This window comes from Gambusia affinis, linkage group LG20, assembly GCF_019740435.1.
Source record: "Gambusia affinis linkage group LG20, SWU_Gaff_1.0, whole genome shotgun sequence".
NCBI lineage: Eukaryota > Metazoa > Chordata > Actinopteri > Cyprinodontiformes > Poeciliidae > Gambusia > Gambusia affinis.
This window is the reverse complement of record NC_057887.1, coordinates 22674733-22693982: the sequence shown is the minus strand read 5'-3', so window position 1 is coordinate 22693982 and position 19250 is coordinate 22674733. Positions and strand designations below refer to the sequence as shown.

At 38.6% G+C, this 19250-nt stretch overlaps 4 protein-coding genes across 12 annotated transcripts in view; 3 read left to right on the top strand and 1 right to left on the bottom strand.

Moving 5' to 3' along the window:
* Positions 1–378: 378 nt before the first annotated feature.
* On the top strand, positions 379–5979 carry LOC122822750 (retinol dehydrogenase 13-like). Of its 3 annotated transcripts, XM_044101636.1 has the most exons (8): positions 392–586; positions 1116–1199; positions 1509–1627; positions 2364–2519; positions 2587–2691; positions 3677–3889; positions 3998–4099; positions 5000–5979. In XM_044101636.1, exons 4-8 carry the CDS (start codon positions 2378–2380, stop codon positions 5257–5259), a joined length of 822 nt encoding a protein of 273 aa, XP_043957571.1. In that variant the 5' UTR covers positions 392–586; positions 1116–1199; positions 1509–1627; positions 2364–2377; the 3' UTR covers positions 5260–5979. The 3 variants fall into 3 exon arrangements, with proteins under 3 accessions (XP_043957568.1, XP_043957569.1, XP_043957571.1); XM_044101633.1 differs by lacking the exon at positions 1116–1199 and having other exon boundaries at positions 379–586; XM_044101634.1 differs by lacking the exon at positions 1116–1199 and having other exon boundaries at positions 384–461.
* Positions 5980–6964: 985 nt separating this feature from the next.
* LOC122823502 lies at positions 6965–8082 on the bottom strand (the record flags this gene model as incomplete). The annotated part of the gene is made up of 1 exon (XM_044103168.1): positions 6965–8082. A coding segment is annotated over exon 1 (948 nt), but the record flags the coding sequence as incomplete, so codon positions are not given.
* Positions 8083–8111: 29 nt separating this feature from the next.
* On the top strand, positions 8112–13566 carry decr2 (2,4-dienoyl CoA reductase 2, peroxisomal). Its single transcript, XM_044103167.1, has 10 exons — positions 8112–8128; positions 8416–8445; positions 8725–8793; positions 9552–9603; positions 9687–9822; positions 10437–10561; positions 11247–11340; positions 11425–11529; positions 12239–12427; positions 12584–13566. Exons 1-10 carry the CDS (start codon positions 8112–8114, stop codon positions 12616–12618), a joined length of 852 nt encoding a protein of 283 aa, XP_043959102.1. The 3' UTR covers positions 12619–13566.
* A 1181-nt stretch (positions 13567–14747) lies between these two features.
* The window catches only part of rab11fip3 (RAB11 family interacting protein 3 (class II)), a 29566-nt gene continuing 25063 nt past the window's right edge, over positions 14748–19250 (top strand). For 3 of the 7 annotated variants that reach the window (XM_044101629.1, XM_044101630.1, XM_044101628.1), the window contains exon 1: positions 14757–15446. In XM_044101629.1, coding sequence (XP_043957564.1) covers positions 15408–15446 — 39 coding nt within the window. In that variant the 5' untranslated portion in view covers positions 14757–15407. Of the gene's footprint in view, positions 16723–19250 lie in introns of all 7 variants that reach the window. The other 4 variants (XM_044101627.1, XM_044101626.1, XM_044101624.1 and 1 more) reach the window with 2 other exon arrangements.

Below are 19250 nucleotides of genomic sequence, written 5' to 3'. Positions count from 1 at the left end.
TCTTACTTTCACCATCTTGTTCATTTGTTTATAAGTGTTGCAGTTTCAAACTTTAGTTAGCGAATAATTTAGCAAACTAAATATGTCCATAAACAGCTACATTTTTAGTTAACAAACTAAATACAATATTTAGTTTGAAAACTAAATATTTAGTTAGCAATCTACATGTTTAGTTGTAACCCAAATAATTAGCTTGCCAGCTTATTTAAACTGTAACTTTGAATGACATAGCAACTGGCTAAGTAACAAAAATTATTGCTGTTGATTTTTGACTGTGATGGCATCCCATAATCTTCTGGTTTGTCACGTCCAAACTTGAATCTCCATGTCTAAACAACTAAGATCTAGCATAAATTTTCAGCTTCTCAGGACTACGTTTCCCATAATTCCACTTCTCAGCGCTGGCTGATGACGCAGAAAGGCTGCTGCTGTAACCTTTCTCTGTTGTGTGGTTTTCAGATGTGAGTTTGACGTTAAAACTTTCTTTAACTGCTCGGGGTTTTCGGCGTTTCTCCGCAGCCATGAGCAGATATATTCTACCGGTTTCCGTGTTCGGTACGGTGGCCGGAAGTGCCGTTTTAATCAAGTGAGTAACTCAGAATAATGCGACTGGAACTGTCAGGATTTTGCACACACTGTCACATTTTATTATATTAGCTCCTATAGTTTCAATTTTCTCTGTGTTGTAGCAGAATTAGAGGTTCTGTAGCCACAGAAAACATTATAATTCAGAATATTAGGGTAAATGAATGTATTGTCTGATTACAGCCAGACTTTTAGGATCAGTAACTCTGTTGTGTCCAGACTCAAACTGACATGTATCCCAAACTTTATTTATCCCAAATGAATACTCGATATTGTAACTAATATAATCTAAGTACTTTTTAAAAGTTGCTGTGGATGGTGATGTTGTGGGCAGACAGAATCTCCAGTAGCAGTCAGTCTTGCAGTGAAACTTAGGAGGCTCCTGACTGAAGACTAATGCTAGCAGCTGACAATTCCACAACAATAAGTCCTGGATTAAACCATAAGGTGTTAGCTGCCTTGTGCTATAAAAATAAAACTTGATTGATTAGATAGTGCTGCTAACCCGTGTCCTTTGCTTTTGGATGCAGTAGGACATAAGGTCTTTGCCTGTTGTGATGGATGGAAGAGATCATTTGAACTTCCTCGTTTTAGGATTTGGGGTCGCAGTTCAGGTATAATTTGAGCATTTGAGATGCTAATGTAAATTTCATAAAAGTTTTGACTTTTCAAACTCAGAAATTTCCCTGAGTTTTCCAGAAAATTTCTGATGAATCTAAAAATTTCTCAGTTCTTTGGGAGAAATGTACTCTTCCTGTTGTACAATTCACTATGGCATATTTATTACTGTGATTACTATTATCTTATCACTATAAAATTTTATATAATAGAGAGGTACACCACACTTTCCAGGTTTTTTATTCACGAAAGATTGAGAAAATGTATTTTTGAGTGGAAAAGGTGAATTTTAATTGGTTTTCCAGGAACCGTGTGACTGGGGGCCGCTGTCCCAGCAAGGCTAGGATTAAAGGAAAGACCGTCGTGATAACTGGTGCGAACACGGGCATCGGAAAGGAGACGGCTAAAGAACTGGCCAACAGAGGTCTGGAGACACAACAGTTCTTTACTTATTCTGGGTGTTTCTTGCTAGTAGCTGTGTTTAAAAAAATAAGATTTTTTTGATAAAAAAGTTTTGAGAAGTGATCAGGTGTTTTTATTATTATTATTATTATTATTATTATTATTATTATTTGGTCATATCAAATTGGTGTATTTATCAAAACAGTGACATCATCCCAGTGATGCGATCAACAACCGGATTCTGCCACCATTTCAAACCATGAAGAAGTCTATAACAGGAAGTAGTTGGAGGACGATATTTATTTATATTTAATGATTTATCATGTGAGCAAACTTATTCACATGTGATCTTAATTACGTTTCTTATTTACCAGAAATACCGCAATTCCAATTTCTTTTTAATTAGCGGAATATTTGTTTCGAGCTTTTCGGGATTTCTTATGGCCTGCTAGCATAACCGTTAGCATAGCAGTTAGATGCTCCTGTTGTCTTTTTTTTTGTCATTGTCTCATTGACTGGTCGCGACTCTACTAAAGCACGATGAGTATTGTTTCATTCATAGCGAATTTATAATTATACAGTATTGTTAAAGGGGGAACTTCAGAAAGCTCGATCCGCCATAATCTAAGAAGAAGAAGAAGAAGAAAGTGCGGCTGCTTCATCTTGCGGTCAAACCGGAAGTCCCCAACATTAGTGGAATATCCTTGACATTTGTAATGGAAACGCGGCTTCTGACGCACTGTGTCTTGCCTCTTCAGGGGGCCGGATCATTATGGGATGCCGCGACATGGAGAAATGTGAAGCGGCAGCGAAAGAGATCCGAGGGAAGACGCTGAACCCGCATGTTTATGCGTGCCAGCTGGACCTGGCCTCCATGAAGTCCATCCGAGAGTTCGCAGAGAGAATCAATCAAGGTGCAAAGCAAACCAAACCGAGGAAACATGAGACAGAGTCTCTAACGGACCTGCTTTTTTATTGCAGAGGAGAAGAGTGTGGACATTTTGATTAACAACGCCGGAGTCATGCGGTGTCCGGCGGGGAAGACGGAGGACGGCTTCGACATGCAGCTGGGAGTGAACCATTTAGGTAGTGACCCATAAGTGTTTTCATCCAACTTCACCGTTAAAAATGCAAAACAAACCCAGAGAACGCTTTATGAAAGAGAAATGGGTTTCCAGACATTTTCACTGTTACAAATCTGAAAAGTGTGGCATGCATTTGTGTTTCTCAGTCACTCACTGAGAAGAACCAGGGGAGATCTTTTTTTTCCTCAGGGGAAATTTTCTCATATTTTCCAACATTTTATTTTCAAAATATTTTTTTTTATCAAACACAACAGAACAGTCCAACTATTTTTAAATATGATGTTTGCTAGCTCCATTAGCCAAAAAGCACAATGGGGTAGTAACTAGTTACTTTTACTCAATTACATTTACTTGAGTAACTTTTTTTGAAAAAATGTACTTTTAGGAGTATTTTTATTACGCTGAACTTTTTAACTTTTACTTGAACAATTTTATTATGAAGTATTTCGTCTCTTGAGTAAAATATTAAAATTTTCTCCCCTCTGAATGAACATCAAACTATTTTAACCCAAAATCTACCAGACACAGACCTACAGTTTCTGTTAACATTTCATAAGTTTCTTTTATTGAAAGAAACTGATTTGGCAAAATTTACTTTTGTTATTTTTTCTTACTTAAAAAAATTCTTGTAATTTTGGGCTTTAAAAATGTAATGTTTATTTCTTTCTCTAATCTGTGACTCCATCTTATTTTTATGATTTTTTATTAATATGCTAAACAAATAAACATGATTGAATTTGATTTATTGAAAAGCTTTAAATATGGAAAATAAATCAAGATAACAGCAAAAAATGAATTATAAACAAAACTGAAGACTTTTATCATCCAGCTTCTGGTAAAAAGAGAAAAACAATAAACCATGCAAGTGGAAATGATTGAGTTTGTTTTAATCTATTATCTATTTAATTGATTTATTGCCTATTTTCCAGCAGTCAAAAGGCTTCCTCTTAAACTGTAAACCTATTCCAAGCTCTAACTTCCTCCAGGCCACTTCTTGTTGACAAACCTCCTGCTGGAGAAGCTGAAAGACTCCGCCCCCAGTCGTGTGATCAACCTGGCCTCGCTCGCCCACATCGTCGGAAAGATCGACTTCGACGACCTGAACTGGGAGAAGAAGAAGTTCGACACGAAGCAGGCGTACTGCCAGAGCAAACTCGCCAATGTTTTGTTCACCAGGGAGCTCGCCAAGCGGCTAGAAGGCGAGTCCGCCGGCCGCAGCGTTCAGTGTGGGAGGCGGTCCGGCCTGCGATGAGCGTGGTGTTCTAACCCGAGGTGTGTGTGTGTGTGTGTGTGTGTGTGTGTGAAAGGCACCGGAGTGACGGTGAACGCCGTGCACCCTGGGGTCGTAGCCACGGACCTGGGCAGACACACCGGCCTGCACCAGTCGCAGTTCTCCACCACCGTTCTCAGTGAGTTTCTGCTGAACTGTTCATTAGGTTTTTAATAGAGAAACATCTGAAAAGTGTGGCATGCATCTGTTTTCAGACAATCTGACAACCTTAAGTAGAAATCACTGTAACCAAAAGTATTTAAAAATCACTCAAAGACCTGAAAAGTGTGGAGTACACTTCTATATCGATCCTGTGAGGAACTGAAAATCTAAACAAAAAATTTAACGCCTTTATGCAAATTCTCCATTAGATTTAGGTCTGAACTAGATTTGTCACTAGTTGCGTATTTTAAAAAGTTGCTGGATTTGTTGCTTTTTGGTAATTTGAAAATATTGCTAGTCGCTTTTTAAGAAAAGTCGACAAATTTTTCACTAGTGGCTTGTTTAAAAAGTGTCTGTCGCCAATAGTTTATTTGAGAAAAGTGTTTGTTTTGAAAATTTCACTACATTTGATGCTTGTTGCTTTTAAAAAAAAAGCTACTAGATTTCTCACTGGTCACTTAAAAAAGAAAAGTCACTATAGTTGTCGTTTGTCGAATTTATAAATCTAGTTCTGAATTTTGTGCTTGTCTTTGGTGGATCTGAGAAGTTGCTAAATATAATTCCAAAGACGATAAATTAGCAACTATGACCCTGGTTACACACTCCACTCCGTCCTACTATTAGCCACGCCCACATCGTATATTAGCCACGCCCACATTGTCTCTAAGCCCACATTGGTGGAATGTTTCAGACATTCTCTGTGGGCGGAGCTTAACTTTTATATTGGGTTTAGTTTCACTTTAATTCTCTGCTACTTTACTACTTTATGTTTAGCTATGATCAGAAATCCTAACAAAATCTGCTGATATTTCTGATTATAGGTGAAAATAATCAAACTATTTGCTGTTAGCCTCCTCTTCCTCGTCCTCTTCCTCAGGCCCGTTCTTCTCCATGCTGGTGAAGAGTCCGGAGCTCGGCGCCCAGCCCAGCGTGTTTCTGGCCGTGGCGGAGGAAATGGCGGGCGTGACGGGTCGCTACTACGACGTGATGACGGAAAAGGAGCCGGCGCCGCAGGCGCTGGACGACGCGGCGGCGCGGCGGCTGTGGGAGGTTAGCAGCAGGCTGGTGGGCCTGCAGGCCGACACGCCGCCTCAGGCCACAACTGGACCCACAGAACCAGAACCAGCTGGAAGTTAGCTTCACTTAGAACAGGGGGTTACAAACTGTGGCTCGGGGGCCATTTTGTGGCCATTCGATAAATTTTCAGTTGAACCCAACTGCAGTTCAAGAACTGAACTTTTTCTTTTAGTCTTTTAAAATATTAAGTGAGACCAAAATTAATCAAATATTTTGTTCAAGTAGAAGTACTTCAAAGGTTAGGGGTAAAGTGGTTTTTAAAGTATCCCTTTAAATAAAAAGGCAGGAAGTTTAATTAAAGATTGAATGTTTAAAATAATCACTTTGTTCAGGGACTCTGTACTACTGTGTTGGACTTTCTGTTAAATAAAGTTGGCCTACAGCGCCCCCTGTCTCCCAAACATTTACTTGCTGCTGCTTAAAAATAAATTACATAAAGCCTCAACTATAGAAAACTGGCAATTAATTTCATTATGTTTGGAAAATTTTATATTCACAGATATAATTTTTTATAATCTTCAGTTTTTGTACAGTTTTTATTTAGTAAATTGAGCTGTGTTTATTGTTTTTTTGTTGTTGTTTGCAACAAAAAACTGAATGTTGTAGGTCGCTTAATATTTTTAATTTATTCTAATGTTTGTAATGTTTGCTTTTTGGGGTTTTGGACCATTATTGTCAAAGTCTACACTCCTGGCACATATTATTTCATATTCTGTTTCTCCTTTTTCTAAGCAAAGGTGTTTGTTTTAATAAAAAAGCAAAATAAACAAGTGAAATATATTTTAGTATATTTTTAAAATTACTTTTATTTGGGTTTGTCATCTCATGATGTTTGTTCTGGTTGTTCATCATGGAGGCAAAAAAGAATTAAAATGTTGAGAGAAATTTGAGTTGTGATGAGTATTTCTGATCTGGATGTATGGAGCTAAATCGGGGCCACAAAGTTGGTCCAAAAGAAAAGTGTTGTGAATCTAAAACATTATTTTGAAACTTGGAAAAAAACTTGAATCTGAGAAGTAATTTGAACTTTTTTTTTTGTTTTTTACATGTTTTTTTTTTCAGTTTCAAAATATTTTTAGTTTAATTCTTTTTAACATACTCTATGGCCCCAATTTAGTTCCACACATTTAGAAAAGTTTTACTTTTCTTTCAGTTTCAAACTTTATTCAGTTTCAACATACTTTTTCAGTTACAAATGTTTTCTTTAAATCTAAACCTTTTTTCAGTTTCAAAATATTGTTCCATTTTTAAGATATTTTACTTTTGAACAAATTTTATGGCACCAGTTTAGCGCCATATGGATGCGGTTAAAAGCAGCAAATGCAGTTAGGGAACCACTCAGCTTGCTGATGCTCTCAGACACATCAGAGGGCAAATTGTCCTCGGTTTCCGTTTCACGGAAGTTTTATTGTTGCGGAAACTCCCGACTGGTCGTGCGGCTCTAACGGAGACTGAAGAGCATCAACCGGAAACGGGAAACCCAGATCGGTTGGTTCGGTGTCGGTTTACAGGAGGAGAAACTCTCCGGTGCCGACAGAGAAGCTGAGAGTTTTTGGTTTTCAGTCCAGAGTCAAGTCGTCTCAGATCTTCAGAGAAATATATTTTAATTCCGACTTTTTAAAAATCAATATACGAGGCCGTTTCAGGGCTTTTGTAGATTAAAAAAAAAGTGATTTCCGCCAAAAACAATTTTTTTTTCTTTTTTTTTTTTTTACTTTTCCAGTTCAGAAAATAAAATATTTTCTAGAAAATTTCTGAGATTAATTTCATCCCCAAAGGACTTACTTTTGTGGGCAAAGTTGGAGTCTCGGCCAAAAGAGCGGTGTTTCGTCCCTCGTCTAGCTGCCGTGAAGACATCAGCCAGTTGTGCTGCTTTTTCTGCTGTCTTTGGGTCATGCTCACGAAGCCACACCTCCAGTTCAGGGTTAACCATCCTCAGGAACTGTTCCAGGATCATTGTCTCTGCAATTTCTTTTATTGTTGCCTTTTCCGGTTTAACCCACTTGAAAAACATTTCTTTGAGGCGCACATACAGTTCTTGTGGAGTCTCTCCAGGAAGAATGTCCAAAGAACGGAAACGCCGACGATAGGTTTCAGCTGTAATCTCATACTTTTGCAATATGGCTGCCTTCACTTTGTCATAGTCTTCTGAGTCTGCAAAATCCATCAGAACATAAGCACTTCGTGCCTTGCCAGTCAATAGGGGAATTAGCCGGATAGCCCATTCTTCCCTTGGCCATCGACAAACCTGGGCCATTCTTTCAAAAGTGGTCAAGAAATGTTCGATGTCATCATCAGGTAGTAGAGGATGTAGCTTAGGTTCTCTGTGCATGCTGAAATCCCTCTCAGGTCCAGCATCCGAAGACAGTTGACTTGTCCCCTCTCCTGGATCCTCTCTGTCCTCTTGAGGCCGCAGTGCTCCTGACTGTAGCTGGTCACCTCCAGAATCTTGCCTCAGATCATACACTTGTTGCTGTATTTGATGAAACTGATGCTGCATAGATTTCCATCTATGGTCTTGACGAGCAGCTTCTTTTGCCAGCTGTTGGTCTCTCACTGATTGAGACTCAATGAGCGATTTCACCAAATCTGCAAGCTCCTCAATCTTCTCAGGGTTGCTGGGTGCCACGCCCACCTGATCAGCAGATGATTTTGCTCCCTCATCAGGCTCCACCTGTTGGTCTTGCTTCCTCTTTTCTCTGTCTTTCGTCATCCTCAACTCCACTTTGTGACTCCGGCCACAGCTTCTGACACCACTTGTTAGGATGGCCCTTAGCGGCTGGTTTACAGAGGAGTCTTGAGGCAGAGAAATAGTGCAGACCAACCAGGTGTTTATTTTCCAACATTTAACATAGAGACAATCCTGCTTACAATGGCCCTGGGTCTTAGCAGCAGCCACCAACTAACTTGCAATGTGGCCAACATACAGGTTTTTATAGTCCCTGGCTGCTCCCATTAACAACCCCACCAAGAAACAGGGTAGGACAAAATACCTATATACAGACAATCTTAACAAAACAACTAAATCTTCAACATAATCATAACAACACTCTTCATTTTTAAGCTGCCCTTTCATTTCTAAAATACCTTTCTATAAATATAAATTCAATCATTACACTTCTAAAATACATAGTTTCATCGCTCCCCCTCTTCCATCTGCATTTGGTCTCTTCCGGAACCTTTATAAGGTGTTCAGGCCCCCGGGGAATCTTTTAGCCTGAACACCCTGCAGAGGAAGAGACAGAGGTAAGCCATTTCTACAAACATTTCAGTTTATTTCAGACAGTTACAAAACCCATCCATTTGTTTGTTTTATTTTAACAGGACACCATCAGTTCCAGCTGAGGTGCCACTGGACAAAACACAAACAATAAAATACTTCAATTTGTATTTGTCTCCTCATTCAACCCCTTTTAAGTGTTTTTATACAAGTAATGAATACCTTCATTACATATCTACTTGTGATATATGCTGAATATTTGTGACACTGCTTAAAAGAGATGTGATGTTCTTGTTTTGTTTTAGAGATCAAGTTGCTTTCATCACAGGAGGCGGATCTGGAATAGGACTTCGTATCGCTGAGATCTTCATGAGGTGAAGGATTTCCCGTCTGTTTACTGATTTCTGTTTTAATCTGCTGTTAATAAAGCTGAGAATAAAAGAAACTAGCTAGATACATTATTATTATTATTATTATTATTATTATTATTATTATTATTATTATTATTATTATTATTATTATTATTATTATTATTATTATTATTATTTTAGCACATTGGCAACAGTGGAACTAATGTTTGTGATTGGTGCTTTAGTTAATACTGGCCAATACTGATGATGGGAATCAACATTGTTGAAGTTAGCACTTTAGCATTAGCTTCCACTGAATAAAATGTTCGTGTAGCGCTTTAGCTTTAGTGAAGCTATTGATTGTTGCTTTAGGGTTAGCACTCACTACACTACTGATGTTTATGTATAAACACCATTGTTGAATTTAGCAATTTAGCATTAGATTCTGCTAAATACAAAGGTGGTGTAGCATGTTAGCACTGTCTTCAAATAAATATCATGCTATTGTGCAATAGTGGAACTATTGTTTATTAGTGCTTTAGAGTTAGTACAGCTAACATTTTAGCTAGCAATGCCTGCTAGTGATGGTGGGTTGGTAGTTTTGTTAAATATCATGTTGGTGTGGCAGTTTAGCTTAGCTTCTGCTAAATACCATGGTATTGTATTGCTTTAGCATTAGTTAATGCTAAATAACATGTTGGTGTCACATTTTAGTATTAGCTCTGCTAAATAGCACTTTAGCATTAGCTTCTGCTAAATTATTTATTGTCTTTCTTTTCCAGACATGGTTGTGACACGGTGATCGCTAGCAGGAACCTGGACAAGCTGAAAGAGGTTTTGTCATTATTTGCCCAGTTCTGGTTGAACATTATCTATGTGCCACAGCTCTGTGTCGACTTCATGAAAATGTTTTCTAGGCGGCGGTGAAGCTGTCGGCCGCTTCAGGACGACGCTGCCTCCCTCTGCGGATCGATGTGAGGCAGCCTGATGGCATCGCAGCCGCTGTGGACGAGACGCTGAAGGAGTTTGGCCGTTTAGACATCCTGATTAACAGTACGTAATTTATCCCCCATCGCGTTTCTGTTCGCCTGAATTCCACCCAAAATGACACGATTTTAATGAAATGCAGCAGAGTTCACTGGGAAAGTAGGGCAAAGGTCACAGCTAGCCACTTTATTCAACCGAATGTTCATTTTCTCTCAGTACTCCTTTAAATTATAGCAATAAAATAAACAACATTCTCATTTCAAAAAACCTTTTTTGCTAAATTATTAAATAAATACACGTGAAGTCAACAAAAGCATGTTTATTGTTTTTAATCTGTTATTCAGCCATCAGATTGGTGCAAAGTTCAACTTCCCAATGTTTCAGGAACTCCTGATCACTCATGGAGAATATTTGAGTCAATATAGAGGACTGAAACTGACATAATGAAAAATAAAAGCAGAAGTATATATAATTAATTTTTTCTTCTCCACACATTCCTTTTCACCAAGAAATGTTTGTTTTTTTTTCTAACCCTTTATACGTGCGGTTTTGTCAAGAAATGTATATAAGGAAAAACAAAATATATATTTATTTCCCCTTTTATTTTTCATTATGTCGGTTGTGGTCCTCTGTACATAAATCCCTCTTTAGAAACAGTAAAAAAAACTGATTTAACACAGATGCTGCTGGAAACTTCCTCTGTCCTGCCTCTGCACTCTCCTTCAACGCTTTCAAAACCGTCCTGGAGATCGACACCATGGGAACGTTCAACACCAGCAAGGTGGTTTATGAGAAATGGTTCAAGGTATGGGACTCAACATTTTTATTCCTCAAAATGGGCTTAAATTTGCAACATTTCACTTTTAAATCAATGAAAACATATCTATTTATTAGAAAGGAAGCGGACATTTTGACTTGGATCCAGGTTTAAAGACCAAACGCATGAAAACTTCTGAATTCAAAGACAAATTGGCAAAAAATTTCTGAAAACAATGTTTTTGCCAATATATCTGGCATTTAGCAAATATAAATAATTTTGTTAATTCTAATGAAGCTAAAACAAGAAAAGTTTGGTCTGATTTTACTTCATACAGCAGCTGCTTTTCCATTGATCACATAACTGCAGAATTGGAAATTTTGAAACAAATTTGTTTAATGGAAACACGCTAATAAAAAAAACAACTTGTTTTTCTGTAGAAAGTTTTGACGTATTTCATATTGAAATTGGTTTATTTCGTAAAACTGCAATGGAAACACTTTTTTTCCGCATCATACGAGTCTCATGACCAACAACTGGACATTACTACTGGTGGAAACGACAAACATGACAACAGGAAGTGTTGTAACCGAATTACTTGCATCTTTTAAAGGGGCAGTATCATGTAAATTTGACTTTATTAGATGCTAGAAGAGGGCAGTAAGTTTGCTAAATGTTTCTCAGTGAATTATCCTCTTCATGCTAATGCTAATGAGTGCGGCTGCTGTCCCAGGAACATGGCGGCAACGTGGTGAACGTCTCGGCCACGCTGGCGTACCGAGGGCAGGCCCTGCAGGTTCACGCTGGCTCTGCCAAGGCAGCAAACGGTGGGAGCATTCCTGGTTTTATTTCCTGTTTTAATGTGAGAATAATGAATAAATTAATGACAGGAAGCTGCTGCTGTGTTTTAGATGCTATGACGAAGCACCTGGCGGTGGAGTGGGGGCCCAGCGGAGTTCGGGTCAATGCCGTGGCTCCCGGTCCGATCTCTGGTACCGAGGGTTACCGCAGACTCGGTAAACATTGAACCCTTTAGATTAGTGGTGCATCTCAATTAAAATTTTTAAATTAATAGCTATTTTAATCATAAACCTACGTACGGACAAAATGAGCAACATTTTCATTTTAAAAAACAATTTTTGCTGCTACATTATTAAGTATTTAGACATATGAGCTCAACAACAGATATTTATTGTTTTTAATTTGTTATTCAGCTGAAATTTCAAAAGTCTTTTGACTTTTTGCTACTTTTGTAAAAAAAAATTCTAGAAAGTTTCTAAAATTACTGTCAACATTTCAGATTTTTTTTATATAAATTTTCTAATTTTGTAGCACAGAAACATTTGAGTCTTTTTGTGCAAATCTTTGACTTTTGGAGCTCAGAAATCTTCTTGTTTTGATTAATCTAAAAATGTAAACGCATAGTCAAGCAAATGTTTGTCTTAGTTTTTCTAAAAAAAATTTTTGATTAATCTAAAAATTTCAAAACTTTTTTCTTAAAAATTTTCCAACTTTTAAAACTTAGAAATTGTCATGTTTTTTTTTTCAGGAAAATTATCTGAAATCTCAAAATTTCTTAGTTCTTTCTTGCAATTTATTTACCTCTGGACCTCAGAAATTCCCTTGTTTTTATTTTTTTATTTTTATTTTTTATGTAAAATGTTTTTTCTCCTCCATCGTAGAAAACATGCCTGACTTGCTTTCCGTTGTTTCCCAAACACCCAGGCGGTCCTGGTGCCGAGGCCGCGGGTTCGTTCCAGGCCGTTCCTCTGCAGCGAGCCGGCAACAAGACGGAGATGGCCCACTGCGCTCTCTTCCTGGCCAGCCGAGCGTCTTCCTATGTGACGGGCGCCATCTTGGTGGCGGACGGCGGGGCGTGGCTGACCTCGCCCAACGACGTCTCGGCGCTGCTGGGTATAGCCACCTCTAAACGCGCTAAGCTGTGAGTCCTCCTCCTGACCAGGTGGGTAGGAGGAGGTGCAGCTTCTGGAGAAACGCTTCTACGGAGAAACAGAAATGTCCAAACAGAAATATGAATATCTGATAATTATATTCATTTTGTTCCTACAGGTTACTGGTCGCCGGAAAAGAGGAAGGACAAATGATCAGAAGAAATCAGGACCTTTCTAAAGAAATTATGCAACTTATGGACAATGTTTGATGTTTATTATGTATTCTACTGTTTTAGGTGTTGGAAGGTTTTAGTAGAGAAGAACACAAATAAATTATGTTCGTATCTTTTATAAGGAATTACAACTGTGCATTAGGATTAAAAAATGAGTGCATTTCAGCCAAAAAATGTGAGATGGCTCTTAGAAAAAACAAAAAAAAATTCTGAGTTTCAGAGTTGAAATTTTGCTTTAAAAAAATCTCAAACATTTTGATATTAATTTCTGAAATTTTCTTGATAAACCTCTGACATTTCTGAGTTCAAAAAGTGAAAATTTGCTATAATTTTTTTTAGAGATTTTATAGAAAAAACTTGGAAATTCTAAAGTCTAATATTTTCAACTTTTTGAATTTTCAAGTTTGAAAATTTTGAAGTGTCAAAAATTTGCAAAAGAAAAAGTTTTTAAATTAATCTGAGACATTTTGTAGAAAATCCTCTGAATCACCAGAACTTGAAAAGTTTTAAATTATCGAGAAAAAAACTGAGATTAATTTCAGAAATGTTCTAAAAGATGTTGGGAATTAAAATATCTAAAATTTGTCAGTCTTGGAAAATTTTTGAGTTACAAATGTTGAAAATTTGTTGCTTTTTAATCTTTTTTTTAAAGAAAATTTCTGAGATTACGCTAAAAATTTGTGAGTTTTAAAAGTCAAAAAAATTGCTGGAAAGAAAAGGTAGAAACCTGAAAATTAAAAAAAATCCTGGGATTGATCTAAAATTGCAAAAGTTTTTTCTTTTCTAGAAATCTATAAATTTTTCAGTGTTTTGGCAGAAATTTACTCCTCTATTTTTTGTCTACCCAAATACGCTGTTGTATGTTAAGCAACCCAGTACTGTAAAACATTTCCTTTGATTTATTCAGTAATAAAAATCTTTCTATTCAGTTGTTGCTTCTCTCCAGTCTCTTCAGATTGTTGGGTAGAAATGGAAACTTACTGCAAATCATTTTTTGAAACTGGTAAATAACAAAAAACATCAGTATCTACGAAATAGTTTAAAGCTGGAATTTAATTTAAATGGTTTAAAATGTGATTCGGTTTTAATGTGATGCAGTTCTGCTGACAGTCGGAAGGGGGCGGCAGAATGCTGTAAATACATCTACAAGCAGCTCAATGGCTCATTATGAAACATCGCCCTGTTTTTTTTTGTTTTGTTTTATTCTGTATTTCTTTTCTTTTTAATCTTACTGTAAGTAAGCTTTTGGCTTTGTAGAAAATCATAAACAATGATCTGGAAATGATTATAGTGACTCAGTGATGTGCCAGTAGGGTTTTAAGTTTAAGGCAGCATAGATAAAAAGCAGAAACTTATGAATGTATGTGTGTGTTTATATATGTGTATTAGTGACAGTAAAGATGTATTAAAATCACCATAAAGTTAATTTTTTATTTCTTTATCAGAAATTTTAGTAAATATCTGCTAAAAAATAAAAACATTTCTAGTAAAAACAACATATTTTCTCAACCACAAGAGTTGTAAATTTGCTTGTAAAAATTTTGTTACAAATCTCAGAAATTTTCTAGAAAAAAATGGAAATTCTTGAGTTTCAAAAGTAAATTTTTTTAACATTTGAAGGGTTTTTCTATTATATTTTCAACTTCTCAAACTCAGAAATTTGAATGATGAAAATCCATGAAAGCATGAAAGATATCTTGTCTGAATTACAGTGAATATATTTGGTTTTATTTTTAAAGATTTATTTTATTTTACTTTTGGAAGAAGATGCGAATGTATGCCTTTTTATGATCTAAACATAATTCTTTGGGGGTGGCCATATTTCGAGAGGGTGTCATGGCCCCCTCGGGTCCCCACTTGGTATCCCCCCTGCCCTCGCTGACCTAAAACAGAACAAACGGTTTAATGCGGTTTAAACTCTTCCAGTGAGCGGAAAAGGTTAAATATATATTTTAGAAACACTGTATGTAAATATGCGGTTTCCATTGTACATCGACGTTATGTTTCGTAAAAGCAACTTCCGGTGGAAAGCTGCTAAGGAGCCTCACACTGCGGGGTATTTTCAACGCGTGCGTCTGACGTCATTGCTGAGCGTATGCGGCTGGAGGAGGAGGAGGAGGAGGAGGAGGAGGATGGGACACTGCTGATGCTGATGCGAGAGCTTTCTCTGTCTGTGATCAACATCGGTGGAAAGAACCTCGCATCACGGATCTACCTGATCTCATTTGAACACCTTAGTTTTATTTTTCTGGAGAAGGAGAGGCGCCGATCCGGAGAACGACGCCGGATCTGAGGAGGAAATAACGGTTTCGACTCGTCACTCTTCTCTTCTCCTGGCCTGTGTCGGCTGACACAGGTGGACAGAGCGGGGAGGGGGAGGTTTAAAAAAGGAAACGAAAGGAAATGAAGACATAGCGTTGGATTATAAGCTCCAAAAAGGATAAACTGACCATTTTCGCTAATTAGGGCTAAAATGTTAACCTGTTAGCAGGCTGGTTGGCTAATTTGTGTAGCTAGTCGGCTAGCAGCCGCCTCGACCAATGGCCGCGGAGAAGGTAGATGCTCGAAGGAGGAGTTAGAGCCAGTTGTCCGGCATAAACACGGCGGCTCCGGGGCTTAACAACCCCAACAGCTGGAGCTCGTTTCGGCTTCGTATAGCGCTAATTACCGCTTGAGGTTCAGCCGTTGGTGCTGGTTTCGGCTCGGAGGCGTCATGTCGGCAGTTTAGCGGCTCGCAGGCCGTGAGGGAAGGAAGCCTGCTGATGTTGGATGTTTTCTGGCTCAGCAACCATGACAGAAAACCAGGCTGTGAGTGAAAACATGACTTATGTGCTAAGGTAACGTTTTAAAAGTGTGGATTTGTTTATTGTTTTAATTAAACGGAACTGATATTTTGACTCTTGTTCACTGGAAATTCAAAGTTTCAACCATTAAAAACATGGCAGTGAATTTGAAAAGCTGCTTCCTAACGTTAGACGTTGTGTAGATGGAGCCTACAGTTGTTTCTGGCCCTTTGGGGCATGCTCAGTGGGAGCCAGAGCAGCCATTTCCGCTGGGATTTCAACCAGTGGATCCAGACTGTGGAGGTGTTCTGAGTCCCAGCAGTACTGGTCAGAATGGTTTGGACTTCAGGAAAGGTGACTATGACGATGCAACGCCTCAGAAAAGTGTGGAAAAGCCGGTAGCCCTGGAGGACCTCATCACAGTCTCAGCTTTTTCCTGTGGGGATCTGCAGCTGGAAGGAAAACAAGCCAGCGCTTATCTGCAAGGGTTGACTTTAACTGAAAGTTTTGAGGAAATCAGCGACAGCACTTTGTCGTGGCTCTTCTCTCCAACTCTGACTGATGTTATGGGGAAGGAGTTGACTTTGAAAGCAGATTCCCATGAGGAATCCAACACCGTTGCTGATCAGGGTGACCTAATAAGCCTCGGCTCTCCTTTTAACATCTCCAGGAGGAATTCTGGAGAGCCGTTTCTGCTGGTTGACCTCTCTGGGGTCACCCAGGACTCGCCCAGCGAGTTAAATGCTCAGATTGCAGAGGAGCAGGCAGCGCTCCCTCCCTCTCAGACTTTGTCACCTGAAACCGGAGACAAAGGTTTATTCCCTGATCAAGTGACTGATCTGCCTTTAACCAGCAGCTCTGCTGAGAGCTGCCATTCGCCACCTTTGTTGGATTTTGACAGCCCTGCTTCTGTTGTACCAAAAAATGAGGCTCAGTCTGCTGTAATCGGCCATGTTCCTTCAGAGGAAAGGAGTGAAAACAATGAAGACTCTGTGGATTTGATGGAAGACCGAAGTAGTTTCACTGCTAAAACACGATCAAACCAGGAGGAAATGGCTCTGGATCTGTGTTTGACTGCTGAGGACGTTCATGATGGTGGTGGTGGTGGTTCAGAGGAGAGGCAGCATCAGGTGGCGTCTTTTGATTTAAACCTTCCTCCTCCTCCGGCGGCAGCGGGAAACGCCCAACAAGACGACGTGTCTTCTCTGAAAGCGGTGTTTGACGCCTTGGACCAAGACGGCGATGGGTTCGTCCGCGTCGAGGAGTTTTTGGAGTTTGCGGCGGCCTATGGGGCAGATCAGGTGAGATGGCCGTTTCTCTTTTCAGGAGCCGCCTCTGATCGGAGCGAAGCGCCGAGTAAAATGATCCACAGATCCATTTATTATTGATTCTCTGAGAGTCCGACTGCAGGAAGCCTGTTTAACTCATCCGCTTAAAAACATCATCGGTTCCTGTCTGGGTTTTAGGCTGTTACTGAATCAAATATACACTTCTGAAATGATTAATTGGATTCATCATGATTAATCGACTAATTTAGTAAGTGATTAATCATTAACTGGAGTATACAGACTCATAAAATGGGCCTTTTGCTGGAAAAAAAAATCCTTCAGAGTAGTAATTGAGCCAAAACTGTACAAAATGTATATATATTTTGTATTAGATGGAAACACTTTTGTCTGTAATGTTCTTCCCACTGGTAGTTTTAGCTTCACCTGGTTCAGATTTACAAAAATAATGCCATGGCGTTGTGGGAAATAAAATGTGTAATTTCTTATGTGGTGAATCAATGCTGGTATTAGCAGGATGTTTGTTTCTGATGAGGATTTGAAATCTGCCACGCATGTTGTCATTAATTCAAACCGAAACGCATCAATTCGACACAGATTCATCTTTTCATTTCCACTTCCTGTGGTTTGGGATTATCTGGTGGTGTGACTATGTCCACCCCTTCAAGCCTTTATCTTCACTGCCAATAAAATAAATCTGTAAAATATATTACTAATTCAGAGATTCATCTGTGATTGAAACTGGGGCAGATTGCAGTTTCCAGGCCGATCACTTTAAAAACCCTGATCAGGTTTTTAAAGTGATCATTTTATTTAGATAATTTTAAAGTGATATGTACCAAAATAAACCACTGAAACTGAAACTGAGGACGTTGCTGTTGTCCCACATCAGTCACAACTGGAGGAGATCATGTGGCAGACTGAGGTCTTAATGGTTAGCTTTAGCATTAGCCTTTATATATTTATACATTTTATTTGTAGCGCTTTCTGAAAGCTTTACAGAAATCAAGCACTGAAGTTCATCAAACAAGCTCAGCGGTTTGGTATTAACTTGTAATATTTTGTGCAGCGTTAGTTTCTGCTAATATTTTTTGAGTTAGCTCCTGATCATTTATGTTTAAGATTTTAGCTTTTGTAATTTTATGTGTTAAGATTAACTTGTGATTGTTTAGGTGTTTATGGTTATCTTATGGTAATTTTGTTTTCAGTGGTTTAGCCTTAGCATAACTAACATTCTACCCTCATGAGAGTTGGTGGTTAATGAAGCTAACATTAACTACTGCTTATTTTAGCACAAACATGTTTCCTCCATTGTAATGGTGGTGGCCATTTTGAAAAATGTCTGCCAGAAAAAGGAAATGCAGGATCAAGAAAATAATTTAGTTCAGAATATGAAGCTACAATTGATGCCAAACAGATTCGTATAATTTGTGATTTTAGTTCAGAAATTAATTTTTCATGATGACCACAGTGGCCATCTTGAAAGATCTAAACATTGTCAGCACATATGATTTCTACAGGTCCAATTATTTATGATCTGACACCCAAAGCATTAATCTGTGGTAAATATTAAGTCTTCCTTGATGAACATATTGGCTGCCATCTTCAATTTCTCAGTAACGGTTATTTTTTTAAAATCAAGTCCCTGGGAACATTTGTACCAATTTAGGTTGGCTCTTATTTCCACATGTTTTGCTTGATAATTTATTTATTTTCCCATTTAAAGTGTTGACAGACTTGAAAACCTGTAGTCTTGCACTCGTCCAGATCACATCAGCGTGTCGGCGCTGATCCGACCAGGCTGGCACTTTGCACACCCAGTGATTGCATCTTTTTGCTGCGGGAAGCAAACGCTTCACTCCCCTCCTATCAGCTGGGATACATGTTGACACGGCCTCCATGTTTGACAGGGCTCTGCCCTCGTCTGTCCTTGCACAGCAGTAATCTGGTGATAACCGTTTTGAATATCATCCACGCCTGAGCGAGTCCAATCCACAAAGTGATGGTTCGGACCGCAGCGCCAACAGAAGCATTTCAACACGCGGTTGGGAAAATCACAGGACCAGAAACGAGTGAAAAGCCGTTCAGACCGAGACGTTACAGTCAGGTTTCCCTGTTCAGGTTTAAACTAAAGATGATGATGACGCCTGTCTTTCTGCCCAGTAGTTGGATTGTTCTGATGTTGGTTCTGAGCTGGAAACGGGTTTGGATTTGGCTATCTTTGCAAATTTCCCAGGAAGCCGCCAGGCTGCAGGGAAACATTCATCTGGGATTTGCATGAATTCCAGTTGGTTCTTTTAGGTCAAACATGCAAATGTTACAAAGATGGCAGATATATTTATGCTCACACACACTTTACTGTTGATAATATTTGTTCTGGATTAGATCCTCATGATGCAACATGTTGGGCTTTTCCCAAAGACTCATGATCAGACCTGTCGAAACAAATTGATTCATTGCATAATTTTATTTTAATTTGACCAAAAACAGGATAAGTCTCCAGTTTGGAGGGTTTTATTTTTTTTTTTTTTGAAGAATTATTT